Here is a 26,131-nt window from a genome sequence, read left to right on the forward strand (position 1 = left end):
TGCCTTTTGTATATCTATGTCCTCAATTAATTTTTAACTTTTGAACACCAGAACACATTTTCTTTAATCCCATCAATTTTCTAGAATTATATATTAATTGGCATAAAAAATTTTTTTTATAGCTTACTTACACTGATATAATAATACATAAAAATAATACTATTAATCCTTCAGTAATAGAAAAAAGAAAAAGAAAAAAAAATCTGAAAATTATTTCACATATACCTTTCCTTCATTCATTTCTTTAATTTCTTTTAGTTCATTCTGCCAATCCTTTTGAAGCTGAATTACTTTTTCAATTTCTTGCTTTTTCATTTCTAATACTACTTGAAAGAGATCTCTTAATGCAATTACTACCTGTGAAGCCTGGTAAAGAATGGTGGGGGGGGGGGGGGGGGCAGAGAGTCAGTGCCAATATAAATAAAATACTTGAACATTGATTAGCAAGTTATGTGTAAGCAATAAACATTTTAGCATAAAATGCATATCACTATTATTGTCATTTTTCAAACACTAATAATAACTAATGCATGCAAAGTGAGATTTGTATACAAGAGAGTGACATATAAATTCCATTTTTGCAAAACAGCTAAACCTGCTTCCAAGAGGTACGCTGATTGTTCCTACACTACGGTGAAAGTTTTAACATGTTACTGGATTACATGTTAGTGTTTAAGAAATCCATGTTTGTTCAGTAAACTATATGTTATTTATAATTAAGAAAAAATGTAGTCAACTCTCAATATATTATTAGTGAACTATGTATATTACATATTAGTGAACTATGCATTTAGTGCCTAAATAAAATGCCACTTAAAAACCAGCATGCATCTTATCTTTTTTTTTTTTTTTTAAATCTGGTTTAGAAAATACATAAACATTGAGACTGAAAAAAAGCTAAAATTTAACCTCATCTTCAAATCATCAACTTTGTTAAGAAATAAGTTACCAAACTTTATGTGAATCAAAAAAAATATTTATACATAAAATTTCAGTAAACATTAAGCATGCATGTGTGTGTGTGTGTGTGTACAAAATTATGAAAATAAATTCTACAGAATATGTTTCCAAACAATCACATTGTCATTTTAAAATAATCATTAGAAATTCTGAAAACAATGAATAAATTACCAATTGAGATGTTTAGATTATAAACTGATTTCAATCTTTAAGGAAATAACATCCAACTAATCAGTTTCCTTGTTTAGAAAATTGTTTGGTTGATTGTTGGAATGAAACAGCTTTGCAATCCAACCAGTTATGAAATCCCATTTATTAACTGAAATCATTAAAAAGAATGTTCCAGTTCCTCACCTAAATCTTCCCCTTCCACCCCCAACCAAAATAAGGTTAATTGAACTTTTTTTTTTTTTTTTGTCTATATGGTTTAAAATGCCATCCAAAGTTGCACTCACTCTTTCATTCAAAAATTTAAAATATAATCAAGTGCATAAATGCCTATACATTTCACTTGATTACTTATGCTGTTTGAATATATTAGAATATTCACTAATAAGGGATCCAATATCTTCTTTTCTCAAACAATCATCTGTCCTCTAATTTAATAAGCGAAAGGCTATTTTACCAGCGAACATGTTAATAGAAAGGGGGGATGGTAAATCCCTTTATGTTTTAATAGCCGGGTATGAAACTTGGATCGAAATCCATAGAGTTTCATGCCGAAAAAAACTATCGGCAGGCCCAAGTATAAATGATCACTTGGGTAGTACAACACCAGGGCAACTCCATGCAAAGGTGGAGCAAGCTCCCTCACTAACTTTAAGATTCTATCATAATGTAAAACCCAGCTCCTAAGAGATGTATATATATATATATTGTTTTACATTATGAGAAGAGGTCACTACCCAGACCAGTTTCAACCTTTTTTGAGGTCTCATCAGTGAGTAGGTAGACCTGGAATATCAAGGTTTTAAGTGAACATGAACTTACATACCTCTACTATCGAATTGTGGAAGTGGTGTACTCCTATATTTAATGTTAATTACTAATTTAATAAGCTGGTAAAATATCCTTTCGGCTTATTAAATTAGTAATTAACATTAAATATAGGAGTACACCACTTTGGCAATTCGATAGTAGAGGTATGCAAGTTCATGTTCACTTAAAACCTTGATATTCCAGGTCTGCCTACTCACTGATGAGACCTCAAAAAAAAAAAAAGGTTGAAACCGGTCTGGGTAGTGACCTCTTCTCATAATGTAAAACAATATATATACATCTCTTAGGAGCTGGGTTTTACATTATGATAGAATATTAAAGTTAGTGAAGGAACTTGCTCCACCTTTGCATGGAGTTGCCCTGGTGTTGTACTACTCAAGTGATCATTTATACTTGGGCCTGCCGATAGTTTTTTTCGGCATGGAACTCTATGGATTTCGATCCAAGTTTTGTACCCGGCTATTAAAACATAAAGGGATTTACCATCCCCCTTTCTATCATCTGTCCTCGTTCAACCTCAAAATAATCAGCAGAGAAAAAAATTTCCACTTGAGTACCTTGAATTAAAGGTTTGATATCCAAAAGTAATAAAGCTTATATTTTCTTCAGAGAAGTTTGACACTCCTATCAAGTCCTTTTAGACAACTGTTTGGTAAAAGAACAATGTTCTTTCTATTTGGCAACATGTCAAATTCTATTTAGCAAACTACGTTAGATATTAAAGCAACATCTAAATTATCAGAAGAAAGAAACTTCCTACATTCTTTATTAATGAAGTTTCATTAGTATAATATTATAGTATAGTGTAAATAATGTAATAAATTATATTTATACAATCTTTGCCATATCTTTTTTTCTCCCCTGTATTTCTTTAACTCTCTCTCTCCTTTTATACCAAAGCTCTCAACATCATCTCTTACTGTTTGCAAGCAGACTCTGCAACACATCCCCCCCAAAGATTAAGGACGAACTACATTTTTTACCTGTATATGAAAAAACTTTCATGACTACAGCCAAATGTGGACATAAATCATATTACACAAAAATGTGTTATAAATTTCATAAAAATAAAAGTGCAATACATTTTTAGCAAAAGTTACAACTTTCTTAAAGATGAAGTTAAGGAATTAATGTACAGTGCTTACTATGCAGAGAGACATTTCAGTATGGAATATGTCTTGTCCGAACTGCGATGCAGCTCTCACAACGTCGCACCATACTTAGCACCAAGTGATTCAAAAGTTCTTCATTTCTCCTACTTCTCTTTCAGGGCAAGGATAAGGCCTTGAATGTTTTCTAGAGGGGAATTTCAAGCAACAATGCATCTCCCTATTGCATCCCAAACGTGTTCTATTTCCAGTTGAGATCTGGGAAGAATGTTGGCCACTCAATTTGATTAATATCCTCTGTCTCCAGAAGTATCTGCGCTGATTGTGTATGATGCAGTGTGGCATTGTCATCCATAAAAATGAATTCTTGGCCTACAGCACCATGGAACAATAGATGATGATGTTGAAGAACTTCATTGCAATATTGTTCACCAGTGATAGTCCCTTTTTCCAGCAGTTGTAGTTCGGTGCGTCCATAAGCATAATGACTCCCCCACACTATGACCTTAGCACTACCAATCTATCCCTTTCAAGAGGAACATTCTCAGGATGGTAAGCAGTACCACTTTCATGACAGATCAAATGCCATCTAGAATCGGGGGAAAAACTAAAATGACTCATCTGTAAAGAGTACATTAGTCTATTGATGTCTTGTCCAATTTTCATGGATACAATGTCACCAAAAACATGCTCTATGATGAGCTGTTGATAAAGGACACAGACTACAGGGCTTTGGGCATATAGGCCTATTTGGTGCAGACGTCTTGCCACAGTTTGTTGAGATATCCTTGTACCTGTGCTTGAATGGAGCTGACTTGTAAGCTGACCTGCCATGGTGCATCAATTACATTTTGCTGTTATAACCAAACTGTATCTGTTTTCATGCTATGGGGTAGAGCAAGGGCGACCTCTTAGCAAATGTCTGCAACACATTCCACTGGTTTGAAACACTGTCCAGAGAGTGGATACAATGCCATGTGAGATTCCAAAGTCTCTGGCAATATCAGTAATTATGCAGCCTTCTAGCTTTCCAATAAGTCTTTCCCATGTGAAATCATCTAGATGATGTCTTTGAGACATTACAAAACATCCATGTTGGTAACTTTATTATTTCATGAAAAGAGCTTCCTTCAAACATAATTCGCTTGGCCTTTTATCCTGTTGAGTGCTACCACTGTTGACCCATTTGCACGTGATCCAAAAATTTGAACGTGTACCAGCATTCACTCAAAATTGTCAGTTATACAAATTGCCACAAAACTGATTAATCTGAATTTGCAGTTGCAATCTTCAGAAATAGTGTTTGTCCTTAGGTTTTGGACACCAGTGTATTTACCAATCAACTGCTCGGTAATAGCATGCAATCAGAAATTCAAGATGGAGGACCTAAGTGTGGTTAGCAAAGGAGCATGTCATATTATTCATTACTGTCAAATTTAATAAAAAACAAAATATGGACAAAAATTGGGAAGAATGATTATATCACAATAATTATATCACTAATTAGTAGTGGCATATCATAGCCACTACTAATTTATTTAAATATATTAGTTTTGCAAACTATTTGCTCTTTTTATTATATTATAATTCTTAATTATAACCTATAGAGAAAACTAGATTTCAAAATGAAATTCTGCAAAATATATCAGCAACTCATCTTGAAAAGTCGGAATGCCATTTCCTAACAAATTAGACAAAACACTGTTCATTAAAGCTTAAAAACTCTGTGCAGAAATGCGTGTGTCCTGTGGCATTCAGGTTAAATGGAATTTTGCCACTATGTAGTAAATGCAAAATAGTCTCTGTTCCTTTTTCAGGAATATCTGGTAGTAAACAGAATTGAGATCAATCTTTGAGAATGACTTAGCACCATTTTAAAGTAGCTAGGAATTTCTCTATGCTGCTCAAAGGAAAATCAGAAAACTGATCTTATTACCTGGCATTAAACAAAAAATGCACGTCTCCATTTGTTTCTCCAAAATGCTTCTCTAATAGGAGGAAAGGACTGTTTAAATGATTGTGAATGCTCAATTATACCTGTTTCCAAATAATGCTGCAAAAGTTTAAGCGTTTCTGTATATTTTAATGGTGTTTGATATTGTTTAATATAAACTAGCTTATTTGTTTTTATAATAACAGAATGTGCAAGCATATTTGTTGGAGAGAAGCAAGTTTCCCTTATTCCCTCTCTAAAGCATACGTGGAATTTTTTAAACAGCTTTTCATAAACTCATAAAGCTCATATTTTTGTAGATTTGAACTTAAATTCTCTAAAACTCTATTCAGCAAAGTTTTGTAAGGGTATTCATTAGTTTTATCACCATTACTATAACATGTATTAATGAACATACTTTCTAAAGGTATGAATCAGAAAAAAAAAAAAATCTTAAGTTGTGTGAAAGATTCTCCCTGTCTTAAGTGCATGTCTCATTATGTTTATCCCTTTATGTACAAGAAACAGCCTTTCTTAACTCCCATTTTAATCCATTCCTAAACTGATGAAACATCACCCTATCCATAAATTCTGTATCAGATTGGAGAATGTCACAATTTTGAACTACTGCAGATAGCATATCCTGATACATTACAATTATAAACCTTCTTTAAATTTGAACCAATACCCATATTTTCTGGAGACTGTAAAGACATAAACAATAAATTACACGATAACCACAGTAATTAACTTTAATGAAATGAAACTACAGATATTTCATACTGAAAATAATAGTACATCATCAGTGTGTAGAAACAAGAAAGCAAAGGAACTGGATTGCAAAGTACATACAACAGTCAGTGGTTTACCAATTAAAAACTGTTGTACAGTAGAAGTAGGCTTTTGATAAATGGAAGTAATTAGTACGTGTAAAGATGAGCAGAGAAGAAGAATATTTGATTGATTGCTAGAAATTAATATTAATACACCTAAACCTCTTTTTACGCGATAGATATGTTCCTAAAAATTACGCGTAAATAGAATGCGCGTAAAAAGAACTACTGACTCCATAGAAAAAGTGAAAATTGGTTCCAAACCTAAAATATAAGCAAAATAATGAAAAAAAAAACACATTAAATTCGTTAGGATCATAAGATTTTTATTTACATTTCATGGAGAACACACATACATATAATGAATTTTAATAACTTAAAAAAAAAAAAAACATATTCATTTCAGTTTCATTTAAATTAAGGGGATATTAAATCCCACATTGTTTTAAAACCAAATACGAAACTCAAAGATTGGAATCAGAGAGTTTCATGCCGAATATAGTAAACTATAAAAGTATTGGCGATTACTAGTGTAAGCTAATGCAAGTAGTCCTAGTACGTAGTACAATACCAGGCAACTCGCAGCAAAGGTGGTAAAGTTCTGATCGCTATTCTTGGTATTTTCCATAATGTAAAAACACATTTCCTAGGAAATGTATGCTGTTATTACATTATGGCGGGAGGTGACTACCCAGACCAGTTTCAGCCTTTTTTGAGGCTTCATCAGTGAGTAGCTAGACCAAATTAATACCAAAGGGTATAGCAAAAAGAACCTATATACTCTGCTATACGAGTTGTCAAACAGGTGCACCCATTAAGTTACTTAAATATAAAGAGCCAATAGGCTTCATTTCGGCGATATAAATATCATTTAAATTAATGGGATATTAAATCCCACATTGTTTTAAAACCGAATATGAAACCCAAAGATTGGAATCTCTGATTCAGAATTAAATGATCAGAATCAGTTAATTCTGATTAACTTTCCAATTCATTTCATATTCAGTTTTGAAACTCAAAGATTGGAATCTCTGCTTCCAATCTTTGAGTTTCGTATTCGGTTTTAAAACAATGTAGGATGTAATAACCCTTTAATTTAAACGATGTTTATATCGCCGAAATGAAGCCTATTGGCTCTTTATATTTAAGTAATTAATTTCAGTTGTTTGCTAAGGATTCTATAAAAAAATTATGTTATTCGCTATCAGTTTCTGACAATAAATGCGAAAGCTTTCATTTTTGTGAGACTGTAATATCACTAGACCTACTAGATATGGTATTATCGTCATCGACTTCCGCCTCAACTTGTGGAATTCTTTTTGTCATGTCTTGAACAAAAGTACCACTGGTTGTTTCAGTAGTTTCAGGCATGAACTCAGTTATTAATCGCTGTGTTGATGCTTTAGATATGTGGCGATATAATTCTCTGTATGAAGACATTAACAACTTAAGCTCATGTGAACACTTCCCAGCACGTTCTTCATTTGGATCACGTCGGGCAAAATAATTGCCTAAATTGTCTTCACTAAGAGGTTTATCAATTAATAATTCTTCGATATCTGCCAATGTAAGATCATCGAATCCTTCTCTGCCAATTTCACACGCCAAACTTATTATATTGGAGAATTCTGCAGTATGATTGAAGGGAACAGGAGCATTCTCTTTAACATGTGCGGGCCAAATAGCTTTCCATCATGCATTCATAGTTTCTGGTCTCAATTCAGATAACGATAATCGAACCTGATCAATACAATCCATAATCGAAAATTTTTTCCACACATCCATAACTGACATCATCATTTAGCTTGTTCAAAACATACTGAAATTCGTCTGACATAATATGTTTTAAAAGTTGCAATTATACCCTGATTCAGAGATGGTAGCAATGCTGTGGTATTGGGTGGCAGAAAAAAAAATTGCACATTTGGGTGTTCTATGGTAAGATGATCAGGTGCATTATCCAGAATCAAAAACACTTTAAATTCGAGACCCTTGTCATTCAAATAGCGTCTAACTTCTGGCACAAAATGTTTGTGGAACCACTCAGTGAAAATATCAATGGTCACTCAAGCTTTTTTTTTGTTGGCCATTCAATGAACTGGCAATTTTTGAAAATCTACGCCTTTCATTGGCCGTGGTCTTAATGATCGATTTATGAGCAGTGGTTTTAACATCCGATCTCCTAAAGCGTTCGAACAAAATAGGAGTGTTATGCGATCCTTTGCTGATTTGAACCCACCAACAGTTTTTTGCATTTTTTAATACGTAAGTTCTGTTTGGCATTTTTTTCCAGAAAAGGCCGATTTCATCCATATTCCAAACTTGTTTACGAGTGTAACCTCCATCTTCAATTATTTTAGCAAGTTTTTGTGGAAATGCTTTAACAGCTGTTTCATCAGCAGAAGCCATTTCATCTTTAATTTTTATATTATGAAGAGCATGTCTTTTAATAAACTTAGCCAGCCAACCATTGCTTGCATGAAATTCATATTTTTTCCTTGATTGAGATGAGGTATCTGGCTGCAGTTTTTTAATCTGTTCATAAAATCTCAATGCTGATTGCTTGATGGAATTTCCGTCAATTGGAATTCTTTTTTGTACATTATCTTCTATCCACATCACTAAAGCTTTTTCGGCCTTTTCTAGAACAACATCTCTTGTGTATGATGATAATTTCGCACTCGATTTTGTACCAGAACATACTACTTTTCTAAGAGCCTCTTCATTTTTCTTTATAGATCTGACAGTTGATTCACGTACGTCGCACCTTCACCCGCTTGAAGACGATCTAAAATTTGAATTTTTATATCCAAGGGAAAGGCTTTACTTTTTTTTTTTTTGGGTTATCGGCAACATCATGTGAGGGCTGGATTAAAATCTTCGGTTAATGAAATGAAAGTTTGAAAATTACATATAGCTTACCATTTATAATTTCTTGGCAAAATTATTAATTTTATAATGCGATTTTTATTTTGATTCCACTTAAAAAATGCAAATGCAAAAAATGCAGTAACTGTGTGGTCTACTCAAACATCAAATTCAAACTGCTAAGAACTGCTGTTTTATGCGCAGTAAGTTATGTAATTCGGGGAATTCCCTATAAATGAAATTCGTAAGAATTTAGTATTTTCTTAATTGAAACGAGAATGCAATTCTACAAAATTCTCAGAATTTTCTTGAATTACGGATTTTTTTCCTAACTTAGACTTTAGGTTGGTCGCGTAAAAGTGAATAATAAAAATCACGTAAAAAAATATTTTTGGTATCCAATCGCGTAAAAAAATTCACATAAAAAGAGGTTTAGGTGTAAATAATATTATTAAAAACTATTTTTGATGGTTACATAAGATAAGAATCTCCCAAACTTTTTTTTGGGGGGGGGGAGAGAGAGAATCGTTCCAATTCAGATTTGGCCGATGTAAAAGGGCTTCGCAACTTTCTTTGCAAAGGTGTTCATATTTAAACCTACATCTATAGAGAATACGAGCTTTATATCCAACTGAATATTTAAAGCTTGTCTGCTCCACAGATGTCTTCTCCCATATTTCAGAAGTTGAGAGGCAACTGTTTCGACTTAACTTCAGATGCTGAAATAAGGCTTCAGTGCTTTCTTTAAATAAACATTCAAATTTATAGTGACAAAGATGAAGTAAGCACATTTCAGGCTATAGGATATTGTGGTCCATATCTATTTCTGGCTGTGCCTAGCTAGATTTATCACATTTCCTGTTGCTAATGTAAGACTGGTGTTCTTGTATTCTCATTTCCAATGAGCATACAGTGTGTCTGAGGTAAGAATTGTGACAGTCACAAGGAACTTGGTAGATGCCAGGAACAGCTAGATAGGAGCTTTATCTTTAGAAGATGGAAACCATGATGATAATTCGTTGACAGGAATAAACGTAGCTCATAATTGTATTTCTTAGGCATTCTGGAAACTGGTTCTGAAAAGATAAGAACTCTACATATTGTTTCCTTGTTACTTGAGCTAGGATTATAAGAATCAAAAATGTTGTATGTCCTTTCTGAGAAGCCATTCAGTGTCACATATTGCTCATTGTTTAAGAGTTCTTGCTGTAATTGCTGAGGCATATAACATAGTGTGAGCACATTGCACTAAAGGTTTGATAATTTCAGTCTTCGGTGAGCAGATTGTTGTTGAATGTAGTGTCCAGTAGAAGTAGGCTTTTGATAAATGGAAGTACAGTAGTACCTTGAGATACGAGTTTAATTCATTCCATGACCGAGCTCGTAAGTCAAAATGCTCTTATCTCAAATCAATTTTCCCCATTGAAATTAATTAAAATGAGATTAATTCGTACCAGCTCCCAAAAAACCACTCCAATTTTTTTATAATAATGTATTTATAATGAACAAATATTGTATACAAACATATAAAAGAGAATCTAAAGAAATAAACAGATGTTGGCGGAGCCAATTAGCGTATGGTATTAATTTTTTCTTTCACTTCACTTTTGCTTAACTTAATTTTCTTCTTCACTAGTTTTTTCTTTTTTGCCACGCTTTCGTCACTTTCATCCACAGGGCGTTTCAATAGAAACCTGTCCAAGGAGCATTTCTTCTTCCTACCCTTTAGAATGTTTCTGAAATGAGTTAGGCAAGTGTCATTAAATAGCGACGCTGCACGACCAGTTGCAACTTTTTCAGGGTGTTTCTTTTCAATAAAGTCCGAAACTTTTTCCCACATTGCCAATACTTTCTTTATCTCACTTGAGGAGATAACCTCCTCTGCAGTTGTACCAATCTCCTGCAGAACCTCTGTATGTTGCTGCGTGTGTAGTTCCGTCAACTCCTCTGTCGTCAGTTCCTCGGAATGTGCGGGGACAAGGTCTTTGATGTCTCCCTCATCCACCTCCTGGCTGATGGACTTTCTGAGGGACACAATCTCCTCCAGCACTTCCTGTTCAGGTCTAAATCCTTCAAAGTCCCTTTCAGCCACAGCTTTTTCCATGCAGAGGTCAAGTTCCTTTTTGTAACACCCTACCAGGCCATATCAATAATTTTGAGGCATTTGGCAATGTTGTAGTGGTCCTTCCAGAACTCTCGAAGGGTGAGGTTTGTGCTCTCCGTAACCTCAAAGCAGCGTCGGAACATGTGTTTGGTAAAAAGTTTCTTGAAATTGGAGATTACCTGTTGGTCCATGGGCTGTAGGATAGGGGTGGTGTTGGGTGGAAAGTAGAGAACCTTTATAATGCTGAACTCCTTGAGGATGTCGTCCTCAAGGTTTTGGTGGGTGGGCAGGAGCATTGTCGAGGACGAGAAGGGCTTGCAGGGGTAAGTCATTGACCTCGAGGTATTCCATAACGGCAGGACCAAAGACCAAGTTGACCCACTGCACAAAAAACTGCCTAGTAACCCATGCCTTTGGGTTTGCCCTCCACATAACTTGCAGTTTTTCTTTTAAAACCTTATGTGTCTTGAAGGCTCTGGGGTTTTCTGAGAGGTATATGAGCAGCGGCTTGATCTTGCAGTCGCCACTCGCATTTGCACACAGTGAGAAGGTCAACCTATCCTTCATGGGCTTGTGACCTGGCGTCTTCTTTTCTTCTGCTGTTATGTAAGTTTTGCTTGGCATCTTCTTCCAGAAGAGCCCTGTCTCGTCACAGTTGAAAACTTGTTGGGGAATGTATCCTTTGGCTTCTATCAATTCAGAAAAGGTTTTTACAAATTCCTCAGCTGCCTTAGAATCAGAGCTCTCTTGTGAAGCCTCCTGTGCTGAAGTATCTGGGGTCTGCTGCAGCAAATCTGGGTAAATGGCTCGTGCTTTCTCGCAAATTATAGTCTCTGTCACAGTGTCTCCTGCGAGTTGCTTCCCTGTCAACCAAAAAATCACCAGGTTCTCCATCTTTTCATGGACAGAGTTGTGTAGCTATAAAATAATTTTATATTTCAAAGGACTCGATAAAGGCTATAACTCCAGCCCTTAGCTGGAGTTATAGCCTTTATTGAGTCCTTCTGCTTCAGAATAGTACATATCTTAGAACTAGTGCGATCGTACTGCGTTGCCAAGTCTATCATTCTTACGCATTGCTCATGTTTGTCTATTATCTCACTTTAATTCCATTGATATCACCTTTTTCCTTTTATCACCATCTTTGGACTCATGGCTATACAAAAAAAATTAGCTAAATAAATGTACATACAAAAAAAAAAAAAAAAAAAAAAAAAAAAATTAAAACTCAACACGACAGAAATGCTTCTGTGGTGAGGTAAACATGTGAACTGAATGATGCGCAAGACTCGGAAATCTGAGCAGAGTGGTGGTTGCGACGTCACCGAAGCAGGCTCGTATCTCAAGGCAAAAAATCGACCTAGTGACTGCTCATATCTCAAAAAACTCGTATGTTGGGGCACTCGTATCTCAAGGTACCACTGTAATTAGTTCATGTGAAGATGAGCAGAGAAGAATATTTGATTGATTGATCTCACCCAACCCTTTAGGATGGGTAGAGTTCCCGTAATGAGGGGTTCACGATGAAATTCATGCGGTCGATTCGTCACTCCTTGCTGCATCCCCTATGGGTAGTGTTCATGACTGTAATTCGTGTGTGTTCACAGGGCTGGTTTGCCTGCTTGAAGGATGAAAAACCCCCGATAAACTGGTGAAAAAAACCCTGCTGTCCGCACCCAAGACCGGCTAACTTGGCTATGGCTGAGGAAGAGCCTTAAGCTCCTCACATCGTTGATGGGAATCGAACATAGAACACTCCTTCCCAAGGCATATGGTTGCAAAGCGCAAAGCCACTAGGCTAACCATGCAGACAGAAGAATATTTAAGAAGGATAATTTGTTGGTAAATTTAATTTGTGGATGTAGTTATTTATATTAAATAAAAAAGACAGGTAATGTTTTTTCTTCATTATGGAACCAATTACAAAATGTTGTATATATAGCAAACCCAAAATGAAGGCTGATGGTGTATGGATGGGAACATGATGTCTTCTAAATGTTCTAAAGAGAAGGTGGTGAGAGTGGATTTCCCATGACTGTTCCTTCAACTTGACTGTAAAACTTATTTTGACAAAGAAAATATCTGGAGTGAATAAAAGTCTAATAATTTCACTATATATCCTGTGGAGAGGCTTGTGAAAGCAGATGTAGCATATCTTGTGTATCTTCTAGAGGTACATTACATGAAACAATCATATTATTACAAGAGCTGAGGGGAAGCCACAGTGGTTATGGATACTACAAGTTATAAACAAAAAAATCTCTCTTTTACTGTGGGATAGATCTAAGTACCAGGAATTGGATCACAACCCTATCACAACAGACAACACTGAAAAACTGAAAACGTAATTTTCTAGAATCCTCTTTGTCCAATTGTCAACTGTACAGATTTGCCTACTTACAACATAGCCAAATTTTCAGCACATTTATTAAAAGCTCAGATTGGTAATTCCCACTCCATCAAAAATTCATCTGATTTTCTAAATAAAGTGAAAAATGTTTCCCTCCAATGCACTCATTTAATGGTTAGCTTTGATATAGCATCTCTCTCTCTCTCTCTCCCCCCCCCCCACAAATGTACCACTAGAAAATACACTACATCTTCTTACAGAAGTCTTTCCACAATATATAACGAAATTTGACTTTGTTATTCACTCCGGATATTTTCTTTATCAAAATAACTTTTAGTCAAGTTGAGGAAACTGCCATAGGAAGCCCACTCTCACCACCTTCTCTCTTTATAACATTTAGAAGACATCCTGTTCTCATCCATACCATTAGCCTTCAGTTTGGGTTTGCTATATATATGATGTTTTGTGATCTGGCCCCATAACGAAGAAAAAATATTGCCTAGCTTTTTTATTTAATATACATAACTACATCCACAAATTAAATTTAGCAACAAATTATCCTTCTTAGATATTCTGCATCTCTGCTCATCATCATAATCACATGAACTAATTACTTCCATTTATCAAAAACCTACTTCCACTGGATGCTATATTCAACGACATGTTCAACATCCCTCACCAAAGACTGGAATTATAAAAACTTTAGTGCAATGTGCTCACACTATATGGTCTATGCTTAAACAATTACAGCAAGAACTCTTAAACATCAAATGATATATGAAATTCAATAGCTTCTTAGAAAGAACCATATATTTTTTTGATTCCTATAATCCTAGCTCAAATAACAAGGAAACAATATGTAGAGTTCCTATCCCGTACATTTCTGACATCTCAGAACCAATTTCCAGAATTCTTAAGAAATCTTTCTATGCTTAAACAATTACAGCAAGAACTCTTAAACATCAAATGATATATGAAATTCAATAGCTTCTTAGAAAGAACCATATATTTTTTTGATTCCTATAATCCTAGCTCAAATAACAAGGAAACAATATGTAGAGTTCCTATCCCGTACATTTCTGACATCTCAGAACCAATTTCCAGAATTCTTAAGAAATACATTTAGTGACTACATTTATTCCTGTCAATAAATTATTATGGTTTCCATCTTCTAAAGATAAATGCTCCCATCTGGCTGTTCCTGGCATCTACCAAGTTGCTTACAACTGTCACCATTCTTGCCTCAGACAAACTGGACGCTCAGTGGAAAATGATAATACAAGAACACCAGTCTTACATCTGCAACAGGAAATCCAAGAAATCTAGCATGGCACAGCAAGGAATAGAAATGGACCATGATATCCTATGGTCTGAAATGCACTTACTTTATCTTTGTTACTATAAATTTGAACACCAAAATTATGCAATAATAACACGATAAATTAACATATTAATAAATAATAATATTAAAACTATTTTTGATGGTAACAAAATTTTATGTAACCATCAAAAATAGTTTTAATAATATTATCACCATCATCATCAAATTCCTGCTATGTACCCTCAAAGGGTGTACAGGATATGATAGTACTACATGAAAAATTTACATCATCACTAACTTCCTATCTACAATTTTCCTCCAAATCAGTCTGTTACTTGTCAAGACTGCAACATTATCAGATCTTAGATTTCTGTCCTCTAAGGCACTTTGTACTGTATCAATCCACCTATATCTTGGTCTTCCTCTGGGTCGTTTTCCTGCCAACTTGGCAGAGAACACTTGTTTTGCCAATCTTTCCAATCTCATAATCTTATTCAGGACTCTCATATCTGTGGTCTCTAGTCTTTGGTCAAGTGTTTTACTTCTGAACCAGCTCTCAGATCAATAAATTAAAACTGATTTGAACACTGTCTTGTATACAGCTAATTTAGTGTTCCGACTAATTTCTCTCTTATTCCATATGAATTTATTCAATTGACTTCCTACCATACCAGTTTTGCTGATTCTGTTGTCTTTTTATATATTTAATTTACCATCTTCAGTAAAAATTATGCCTAAGTAGCTGAAATGTTTTACTTGTTCCACAGGTTCTCCATTCACAACACAGTTGACATTGTCAATAATTCTGCGTTATTTTCATTGTCTTTGTATTACTGGCCTTCATACCATATCTATTAAAACAGTTATTCAATTTAGTCAAAGAATCTTGCAGACTTGTAGCAGATTTATTTAGAAGTATAACATTGTCCACATAAAGCAAAGAGCTGACATTAACATCTCCAATTTTGATATCATGTTTAATACCACCTTCCTTCATAATGTGATCCATATAGATAATGAATAACAGAGGGGATAATGTACATCCTTGTCTCACACCAGATTTAACATTAAACCATCTTCCTGTACTTCTTTCAATTCTAACTGCTGACTTACAACTCAAATAAAGACTAAGTATTGCTTGATATAATGCCCCATTGACACCATATAACTGTAGCGTATTGAATAGCTTCTGTCTTGGCACCTTGTCATATGCCTTTTCCAAATCTACAAAACTTAAATACAGATCTTTGTTATATTCCCATGATTTCTCCACTATCTGTCGTAAAGTGAAGATCTGATCCTGACAGCCTCTATTTGACCTGAATCCAGCTTGTTCTTCACCAAACTTTTCTTCCACAATTCTTCTCAACCGTTTCAAGTATACTTGCATAGATCTTACCATGAACAATCAGTAGGGATATACCTCTGTAATTCTCACATTCAGTTTTATTTCCCTTTTTATATATATAGGTACCATGATAGCTCTACTCCAATCATTGGGAATTCGTCCCTCTGTCCACGCATTCTGAACTATGCAGTGCAGCCACTGTAAGACTTTTATACCGCCATACTTAAGCATTTCTGGTCGAATATAATCTACTCCTGCTGCCTTTCCACATTTCAAGCCTTTGATGGCTTTTTTCTACTTCAAGTATGGATATGTAATCCTGACTGCATGCATGGTCAGTGCTTTTTTAAGACGGTGCTGTCATCACTGCTTCTTTCATTTAGCAGTTTTTCAAAGTATTTACTGCATACTTCAAGGATATCTTTTTCTCCTGTTTTCGTTTCACCTTTATCATCTCTAACTCCTTTTACAGCACTCTTTCCTCCATTCCTAAGCTTCTTCAACAACCTCCAGAATATTTTGCCACCTTCTTGATATTTATTTTCTATGTTCTTGCCAAAGTCCTCCCATGACTTTTGTTTAGCTTTCTTACATTTGTCTCTGTATTCTCTAAGAGCACAAGCTGACTTATTTCCCAGGAACTTTCGATATGCTCTCTTCTTTTCATTCACTGCCTCTTTAACTTCCTGTGTCCACCATGGAGTTCTAATTTTTCTATCCTTGCAGGCAACTTCACCACATGCCTCTCCTGTTGAATCAATCAGGGTTTTCTTCAAGGCTTGCCAGTGAATCTCAAAGGTTTGGTTCCTGTTCTCAAAACTCTTTCATTTTTCCTTCAATAATCTTTGTGTATTTTAGTCTACAGTTCACATCTGAGAGCTGCTCAACTTTTATTACCTTTAAAACTTTCTTACATGTTATTCTTTTCAATATGAAATTCAATTTTATCCTGCTCAAGACTAAATAGTGATTGCTTTCACTTTCAAATCCTCTGTACACTCTGGTGTCCTGCAACAGGGAGAAAACATCACTATCAACAATAACATAGTCAATGAGACTTTTCTTATTCCTTGCCTCTTCTCTCCATGTGAATTTGTGCACATTTTTATGTTGTAACATAGTATTGGTAATAACCAGTCCATGTCCTGAGCAGAAATCCAACAGGTATTTGCCATTATTATTAGCTTTGCTCTATTCTCCAAATTTTCCCAAAACATTTTTGTATGTCTGACAATCACTTCTTACTCTGCTATTTAGATCCCCAACAAGGACCAACTTTTCCTTTTTCATTGTGTCAGTAGCTTTCTCTAGAGCCTCAAAAAATTCCTCCACTTCTACCTTAGTAGAACCTTCTGTGGGACCATAGGCACAAATAAGTCTCATTGTCCAGGTTCCCCATTTTCATATTTGCCCAAATCACTTTACTTGACACTGCCTGCCATTCAAGAAGATTAGCCTTGTATTTTGTGTTGAATACTATGGCTACTCCTTCCTTTCCTTGATTGTCATTGTCTGAATATATAACATTTTGTATTTATTGCTCAGAAAGATCTCACCAGTTTTTGTCTTTTTTTGTTTCAGTCACCCCTATTATGTCGATCTGGTACTTATCTAATTCCTCAGCTAGCTCCATTTCTTTGCCATTCAGGCTTCTTATGTTGATAATACCGATCTTTAACTCTGGTGATGCTGATTTGGGTATTGTTTTCAGATTTGTTCCAGTAGCTGACTTTTCGCTGTTCACCCTGGTTCCCTGGCAAAAACAACGGGGGCCTTGTTTAACCGGGCAATGCCCCAGCCGGCATGAAATTTTGTCATGTTGTACCATCATTTTGTATTTTGGTTTAACCAATATGAATACAATTTGGTCAGCTTAATACCAAATTGCCAGCCCATCCTCATTCGTTCAGCATCCGTGTAGATACCCATCAGGGTGCACCACGAGAAGGTGAGGATTGGACATTAGGTCAGAAGCCCTGGTCGGTTCTCCGCATTCCTTTAAAGGCTATGTGGAGGTCTCCTCTCAGTTATACAGCTTTGACCCTAAAGCATCCCTAATAACATTATTTATTAATATATTAATTTCTAGCAAATGGCAACAATTTTTAATTGGTAAACTGATTATTGTATATGCCCTGTATTCCTGTTTGTTTGATTTGCTTCTTTTCTATGCACTGATGATGTACTGTTATTTTCAGTATGAAATATCTGTACTTTCATTTCATTAAAGTTAATTACTGTGGTTATCATACGATGTTGTTGTTTATAGTCATGCCACAGGTACCTTTAAAGATTATAAATTTGAACGTTTATTTAAAGAAAGCACTGAAGCCTTACTTCATCATCTGAGCTTAAATTGGAACAACTGCCTCTCACTATATAAGGTATAGGAGAGTCAATCTAATCAAACATCATTAAAGGTTTTTTTTTGTTTCATAATACAGTTCCCTTGCATTGTTTTATGTATAACATTCTGCAGCTCTCACTGTTTCAAATCAATCCACTGTTTGTATTCTACCTTATAATTAACTAAGGTTGTCACTGATGATGATGGCCTGTAATATTCAGGCTGAAATATATGGCTTTTAAGTAAATATTATTTACTTATTTTCTTGTGTTTTTGAATCAAATGACTATCGATCCTCATGCTCAATTTGAACAATATATAATCATGTGGTACCTATTAAATGATTGATCAAAGTCCAGCAAAATGATTAAGTATCTGCTGTCTCCAATACACTAGTCACACTATTAAAAAGCATAACCAAGTTACCGAAGCAAGGCTTCTACTCAACAAACCCGTGCTGCTCTCTCAAATAATTTCCATTCTCATTAATCCAAGGTTTGTTTGTATTCTGTGTGTAACCAGCCTCTCTAATACCTTCACCACAATACTTGATATACAGGCCAATAATTTGACACCACTGACTTGGATTCTTCCCTTTCCTCTGTTCCACAATTTGAGGGACTGTTCCTAGTGCTGGACTCCTGTTACCAAATCAAAGGCACTGCCAGCTCTTTCACATATTCATGTAATATACATGCCGATAATTCATCCAATCCTGCAGCCTTATTAACATCAAAGTTACTTGCTATTTATTCTGAACAACTTTCCATTTTTTTACCTGTCAGTCCTCAGTCATCTTTCCTATTGTTATTCAACAGTACTCACAATCCCCTACTTAAATACACTAATGAAATATTCATTGAAGATTTCCACTACATCAGCAGATGTGAGCTTTTCATGTTTCATCTCCAGTAACGAAGTCAATCACGAGCGGTCAGTCTTCCATATTCACCGTCCTTTTTTCTATTAGCAACATACCTAGAATTCTCCAGGGATTGCTTTACTGATTCAGCCAATCTCCTTCCTAACCTGTACCTTATAATTCTCATGCTGCTAATGAGTAATCTGTTCTTTACATCTACTCCATAACATCCTCCTTCTCAGAAGCTCCAGCATAATTTCATGATTCACTCTTTTCACTCCTATTTATGTTCCTAAACCTTAGGAATACAATATGATATTCCCATAAGTAATATAATTTTGTTAACACTTATAAATCTCAGATCTGTCTGACCTTAGAATAAGGTTATCACATTTGGGGTGGTGCACCCAAGACTTTGATCAGAATGCTTGAATATATTTAGAAGAGAGCTATTCACTTAACTAATAACCTTTCTCTCTCTCTCTCTCTCTCTCTCCCCCTCCCAATGATTTCCTCTAGTGTTTTCTCATAAATGGTGTTTCTACATCCATGGGCAATGCTTCACTGAACTGGCCACTAACAGCACTCCACATTCCTAAATTCATGTACAAACACAAGCAGCTGCTAGTTAATGCCCATACACAGTATGATTTAGTTCAAACTTATCAAACTGACTTCTCATCTTCCACATTCATTATCTATACCTTTGCTCTTTGGAACAGTCTTCCCCACACTGTTTTCCCCAATGATCAGAACCCTCAGTTCTTCAAGAAACATATTAACAGATTTCTGTTTTTTCTCTAACCATGTGCCCACACAAACTACAGTTTTAGTAGTGGTGGAGGTGGACTGGAAGACTTTTCACATTTAGGTTATTTAATATCCTCCAATTTCTTTCCAGTGAAAGGCTGCTTGAGGTGGTGCACTGTTTCTGATATAGTAAGGACTGATTTGCCATTGGTCCTCCATGCAGGGTTTACAGGAAAAGAATAATGCCAGGAGGTCAACTTACATGTTGTTATAATAACATCTGGATGACAGAGAGAGAGAGAGAGAGAGAAAAACAGATCAGTGGAGTTTAACCCCTGCTGATCTGTTTCTCTCTCTCTCTCTCTCTCTCTCTCTGCTGATTGGTTTCTTTTTCTGTCATTGGAGTCCAGTTGCCTTTTAGTGACACTAGAAGTCAAATTTTTTTTATGTCAATGTCACCTATGAAAAATTATGAACTATCACACATTATCACTGTGGATAAGATAAGGATTATATAATCTGGAAACCAAATACAGAACTACTTTAGATCTCTAGTAAGCAATTTAATTGATCTAAACCATGCAAATTTATCTACCACCTAAAGATGTTCAAAGACTCCACTGCCATCAACTGGCACAGATATCTGTTGCTGGAAAACCAAAAGGAGAGCAGAAGAAATTTTGAGTAGTGTGTGTGGAATAAAGGATTCATTCCAGCAAGAATGATTTCTGATCAGAACAAGTCTTTATTTCGTTAAAGCATAACATATGAGCTTCAATCAGCACTTAAGTCTAAATACATGCTTAATCCACAGTAATTATTATTATTGCACCCTCCATGGAGTCGACAGACTCATCGTAGGAGGTACATTCAACTGACAACATATTTATCATATAGAATCTTAAAGTCCTTAACACCCTTGCATTAACAACACATTCTGACAATGCATTCCATTCACTGACAATTCCCCATGTAAAAAATCTATTCCTCACCGCACTTTTACACAACTTCAGGAATGACCTTTGGAACTTCCCCTCTCACCTTCTACACTTTTTATAATCTCCTCTGGATTAATCCTGTCACTAACTTAAACATCTGTATCATATCACCTCTCTTCGTCCTATCCACCAAACTCTGCAATCCACATCTCTTCAACCTCTCCCCATAGACAGCATTCCAAAGTCCTGATCTTAGTCACTCATCTCTGAACCCTCTCCAATGTCTCCACATCACATTGAAAAACAGGTGACCAGATCTCAGCACAATAGTCCAAGTGTGGTCTGACCAGTAGCTCAGTCGGTATAGATGAAGCCCTTTGGTCGCAAAGACCTGGGTTCGATTCCCGTCTATGACGTGAGGAACCTTTATCTGGTCTCTTGCAACTAAAGATTAGTTAGCCAGTCTCATACGGAGGTAAAGGGTTTTCGTCCCTCAGAACAGGCAAGCTACACCCCCCCATGAACATACACGGATTACAGTCATGAATACTTAAAAGAATATGTGGAAGAGATAGGATCCTCACCACATATGGTTAACTATGGGCGTAACGACGAGTCACATCATGGTAGTCAGCCTCCTAAATAGGAGACGACACATGAATGGGAAAATGGTCTGATCAGTGCCTTATACAGTGGCACACCCACTTCCTTATCCTTGCATGTTAGAGTACTTCTTATCATAGCAGTACTACGATGTGCAACCTTTGCAACCCTAGCAATATGCCCTCTAAACTTCAGTCTACTGTCAACCATCACTCCCAAATCTCTAATCTCATCCACTTCCTGCAGTACAGCACCATCGATATAGTATACAGAATTACATTTCTGCAAAATGTAAAATTTCCAAAATGCAACACCTTGCACTTATTGATATTAAAACTACAACCCCACTCTTTTGTCCAAGTAAAAAGTCTATTTAAATCTTCCTGAAGGGATTCAGCATCAGCAGTGCTACTTATAATTCTTCCCAACTTTGCATCATCAGCAAATAACTGAAGATCCCCAATCAGTCCACATGATATATTGTTTACAAACAAGTTAAACAGCAGGGTTCTTCAAGAACAGAACCCTGGGGCAAACCACTGGTTACCCTTCTTTTTTTGAGACACTGTTCCATCATACACAACCTGTGTTGGTATCGTTTAGAGAGCCAATCTATGATCCAACCAATATATTGTCTATCCCTAAGTGGATGTTTGGTAAATGTCTTTAAGAGTTATATAAACCGAATCACTCAGAATAAGCCCCTCTCTGTGCTTCATGGAAGCATGAAAAGCTTCATTGTTTCTTCAACAGAGTAGGGTTTCTGGATTATCTAACCCTTAGCCCATTCCTGGGTGGGATTTACAAATAAGGAAGAAAAACAATTATGTGTCACTACAGTTAAAAAAAATACCTCCTCAAAATAAATCTCATCACTTAAAATCAAAACTTCAACATTTACAGCATAAATGCAAACATGAATGATATACAATACAACCACGAGTTATTACATACAACTAGGCCTAATTTCTTGTATTTGATTGAACATCAAACAGCTGCTACAGTTATTATAGATCTTGAATCAAACCACTCAACATAATTCCTTCTGCCTTAAGGATTTATGCCTCTGTGTAGCCTGATATGACATGCCAGATAATGAAATCTATAATACTGAAAACTCATTTTCCCTAACTTCCTATCAGTGAAGCTTGATTTTCTTCACTCTCTACATTAGAACTAAAGAAATAGTGAAGTCATTTTCCCTTTTCTAATGACCAGATCATCATAAGAAGAAAAAGAAGAGACGTTGGCTGTAAGAAATCACACATATTGTTCAAGTATCAACTAGAATACTTTCCTACTCTCTCAGAACTAAATGTTTTCTTATCAAATTTTCCTTCTCAGTAGACTGGACGTGGCGTCTACAGTCTACTCGGAAGGAAAATTTGTATGAGTTACTGAGAAGAGGTGACCTCTTCTCAGCAACTCATACAAGTTTTGTGCAAGTTTCTTTCTATAGTGTGCCATTCTCTCAGCCAATCTCTGACCTCATGCCCTATGGAATCTTATCACTACCAAGTGGAACAATCTCCATGACTTCTCTTTCTTTCATAGTCAGAATACTCTTTCCACTCCCTTGTCCAAGTACTTGGCCTGTTCAAGTTACAGAAATTACTCTTGCTGGAAAGAAGGCTTCGTTCCACACCCCACTCCAAATTCTTTCTACTATAGTGTTTTAAATAGCTTCTCTCTTGAGTACTTTTCATATACTTTTATGCAATTTACAAAATCATATGCCTTTTGTAAATCTACAAAGGAAAGTAAGAGAAAGCATACTGATTATTCTTATACAGCTAAAGAATAGAAACTAGAACTAATGAAGAAAGTGGCACTGAAAAAAACATGAGCCAGTTATAAAACATTTCATCAGATGACTAGCTAATAGCATAGCACATTAAAACATATTAAAAAATCTTCAGTGCTTTAATTCACAAAAAACACAATATAAGAAATTAGTGTAGTCATATCAAAACTAGAGCTGCAAATGAAACAAGCAATGGTTTGTGAAGCTTTTATTAAAACATTAACATAAACCTGATTTAACATATTATCAAACACCACTTGTTTAACACTGACTTTTTTTTGATATAGGATTATAAAATAAGATGGATCTTTCTCCTTTTTTAAGCAGAAAATTCATGTTAAAATAATAATAAAATAATACTAAATAATTTCAGAAAAATGAGAAAATATTAAAAACTAGAAACCAAATTTCAGAAATTCTGACTTTTGATTTCCTTCCTATTTTTATTATTGACACAATAAACTTGGTACATACAGCCCTTTCGGTTTTTATTCCAAAGAACTGATGGCCTGTTTGTGGACAACCATATACGTAGCCAAATGCTCTGGCATCACTTATGTCTTGAGAAATGAATGATATTTTGTGAACAGGATGGTGATGGATTTCCTATAAAAATATTTAATCAAGATATGTGAATATGCATATTTCTTACATATATCAATGTGAGTACATACAATCACTTCTCACTTTAGCAAATGACATTGTGAACAATCAATATAGCAAACTACTGAAAAATTGCAGTCACAATCCTATAGTCAATGTTCATTCAATATATTCCATAGTCTATAGAAAATTCATTATTGCAAACTCTCCACTAACTTTTATCTTCATCAGTTTATTTATTTATTTATAATTCAGTGAGAGATGACTGTAACAAAAGTCTATTAAAAACTGCACATATATCTAAGAGGTTTAACCATAATTCTTTTTTTCTCCCCTTTTCATGCAAAAACCTACATTTGTATCTGACTAATAAACCAAAATAAAGAAAATTTTTCTTTCACACCAACTTGTTCTCTTTCTTGAACCAGTTCTTCATTATGTACAGGTCAACCCTACAATAAATACTAGTCTTCTATCTAGTATAATATTACACATTCCTGGCTTGCTTCCTTATAGCTGACAACACTAACTTTGATAAATGTTCATTCACTTCCATTCTTTGAAACAGCTCTCCTTTTTAAGCTTTCCATGAAAATTATATCCTAAAGAAATTCACATTTGTTTCTGAACTTTGTTCCAAAGTTCTCTATACCATGGATGCTGATCTTGTAATAGCAGACTTGAATGTCATGAGGAAAATAGAAGCTGTCAGTAATAGTAGCAAATTACAGCTACCAGGGGCCACCTCTTGATAGCTGAAGACGCAATACGACTATATTCTTTTTCAGGTTATCTTGGAAGTAAAGAAATATACTACAAGCCGTACCGCTTCCGAAGGCAGTGGGATATTAGTTCGCTGTTACTATGGCAACAGTGAAGCACGTCGCATTTGTAACTAAACAGGTGCATAGAAAATCCCCTAAAAGCCATCATTGCCTGAATCACACTATTTTATGTATGACATTACATTATGTGTAATGTAATTTTATGTATGACATGCTAATATGAAATTGCACGGCTAAGATGACTCTATACGTGTGTGCCTTTGGATTTTCTGGAATTGATAGGCTGTAACAAAGTAGATGTCATATAGTTTATTATAAACTGGCTTAAGATAAGCAGCGATTGTTTACGTTACTACACTTGCCACAACGCACATTTCCCAACATGACATTTTATTATAATAATATATACATAAACACTCTTATCCCTCCATTAATTTAATGAAGAAGCTCCTCAACACCACTCGGGCTGTGGGTAGTATCATCAGATTGTGCATCTTCACTAAATAAAGATTCATAGCTGTCATCTACCGTGAAGCACACGTTTCCACCACCTCATCTATCATTCAATCAAGGGCCCAGAATTTTTCTTCTTCAATAACATGGGTTATGCAACTGTTCCATGTGCACTCAGTAATTTTTTTGAAATCCTTCCATGACCAGTCTTTCAACATCTGAAATTTTGAAAGTTGTATTTTTAGCTGCAACATGCCCCTTAATTTGTGCCCAGATGAGTTCGATGGGGGTTCAGTTCACAATGGTATGATGGAAAACAAATAACTGCATGTATCCTTTCTGTTCGCCAATACTGTCAATGTAATATTTTTGAAACTGACTCTTGACATTTGTCACCAAGTTCAAGAGTTCTGTTTTCACCATATCAGAACTAAAATCAATTCCTTTTTCCTTCAGCCACTTCTGAATGTCCTTTTTGCATGTAGCCTGAGATGGCACATTTTTGTTAGGTTTATATTTACTCCATTGTTAAATATATGGTTTATTTTTAATATATGTTATTTACTTTAATTACTTTTACTTAATTTCTTTGAATAACTCTTACTTAATTCTTTTCTTAAATCTCTTGGTTTAGTTTCATCAATATAATATGCTCTAATTTTCTATCCTTCTTAAGATGCACTCAGGGCCGTACTCTTAAGAATGGTGTACATGGTTTTTGAAGATAAAGGGGTTACTACTGGACAATGCTGATCCCTTTTGTTTCAGTACTGGTTCTGATTCCTTCTTCGGATTCAGGGAAAATTTCTATTATACCGCACCACCCTGAATCCTATATTATTGAATAGCACAAAATCAAGGAACCAGAACTCAGTTTAGTATACTATCTTAAATCACTTAAGCTTATTTTGCAGTCATAGCCTCCCTTATCAATTTATCTCCTGCTTTGGTTCGAATTTTATGAGAAGGTGCAATAGAAATATAAAATCAGGCAAGACACTAGTTAAACTTAAAGAAAAGAACATTTAATTTCAATTCAGACATATACACATTATAAATAGACACTGACATATAATTTCACTAATATCAAAGAATGAATATAATAATCAAAACCTTCTAGATTTCTCACAGCATGCAACACAATTCAAGTATGCAATTCTA

General features: G+C 35.2%; 1 protein-coding gene across 1 annotated transcript in view; it reads right to left on the reverse strand.

Annotated features, from left to right (window-relative positions):
- The window catches only part of Dab (DAB adaptor protein), a 199,625-nt gene that overhangs the window by 122,347 nt on the left and 51,147 nt on the right, over nucleotides 1–26,131 (reverse strand). The window contains exons 4-5 of the mRNA XM_090390499.1: nucleotides 23,604–23,735; nucleotides 226–366 (exon numbers count right to left, since the gene is read on the reverse strand). Of these exons, the coding sequence (XP_090246625.1) occupies nucleotides 226–366; nucleotides 23,604–23,735 (273 nt within the window). The remainder of the gene's footprint in view (nucleotides 1–225; nucleotides 367–23,603; nucleotides 23,736–26,131) is intronic.

This window comes from Typopeltis vanoorti, chromosome 3 (genome assembly GCF_054136105.1).
Source record: "Typopeltis vanoorti isolate ZY-2024b chromosome 3, IOZ_Tvanoo_1.0, whole genome shotgun sequence".
NCBI lineage: Eukaryota > Metazoa > Arthropoda > Arachnida > Uropygi > Thelyphonidae > Typopeltis > Typopeltis vanoorti.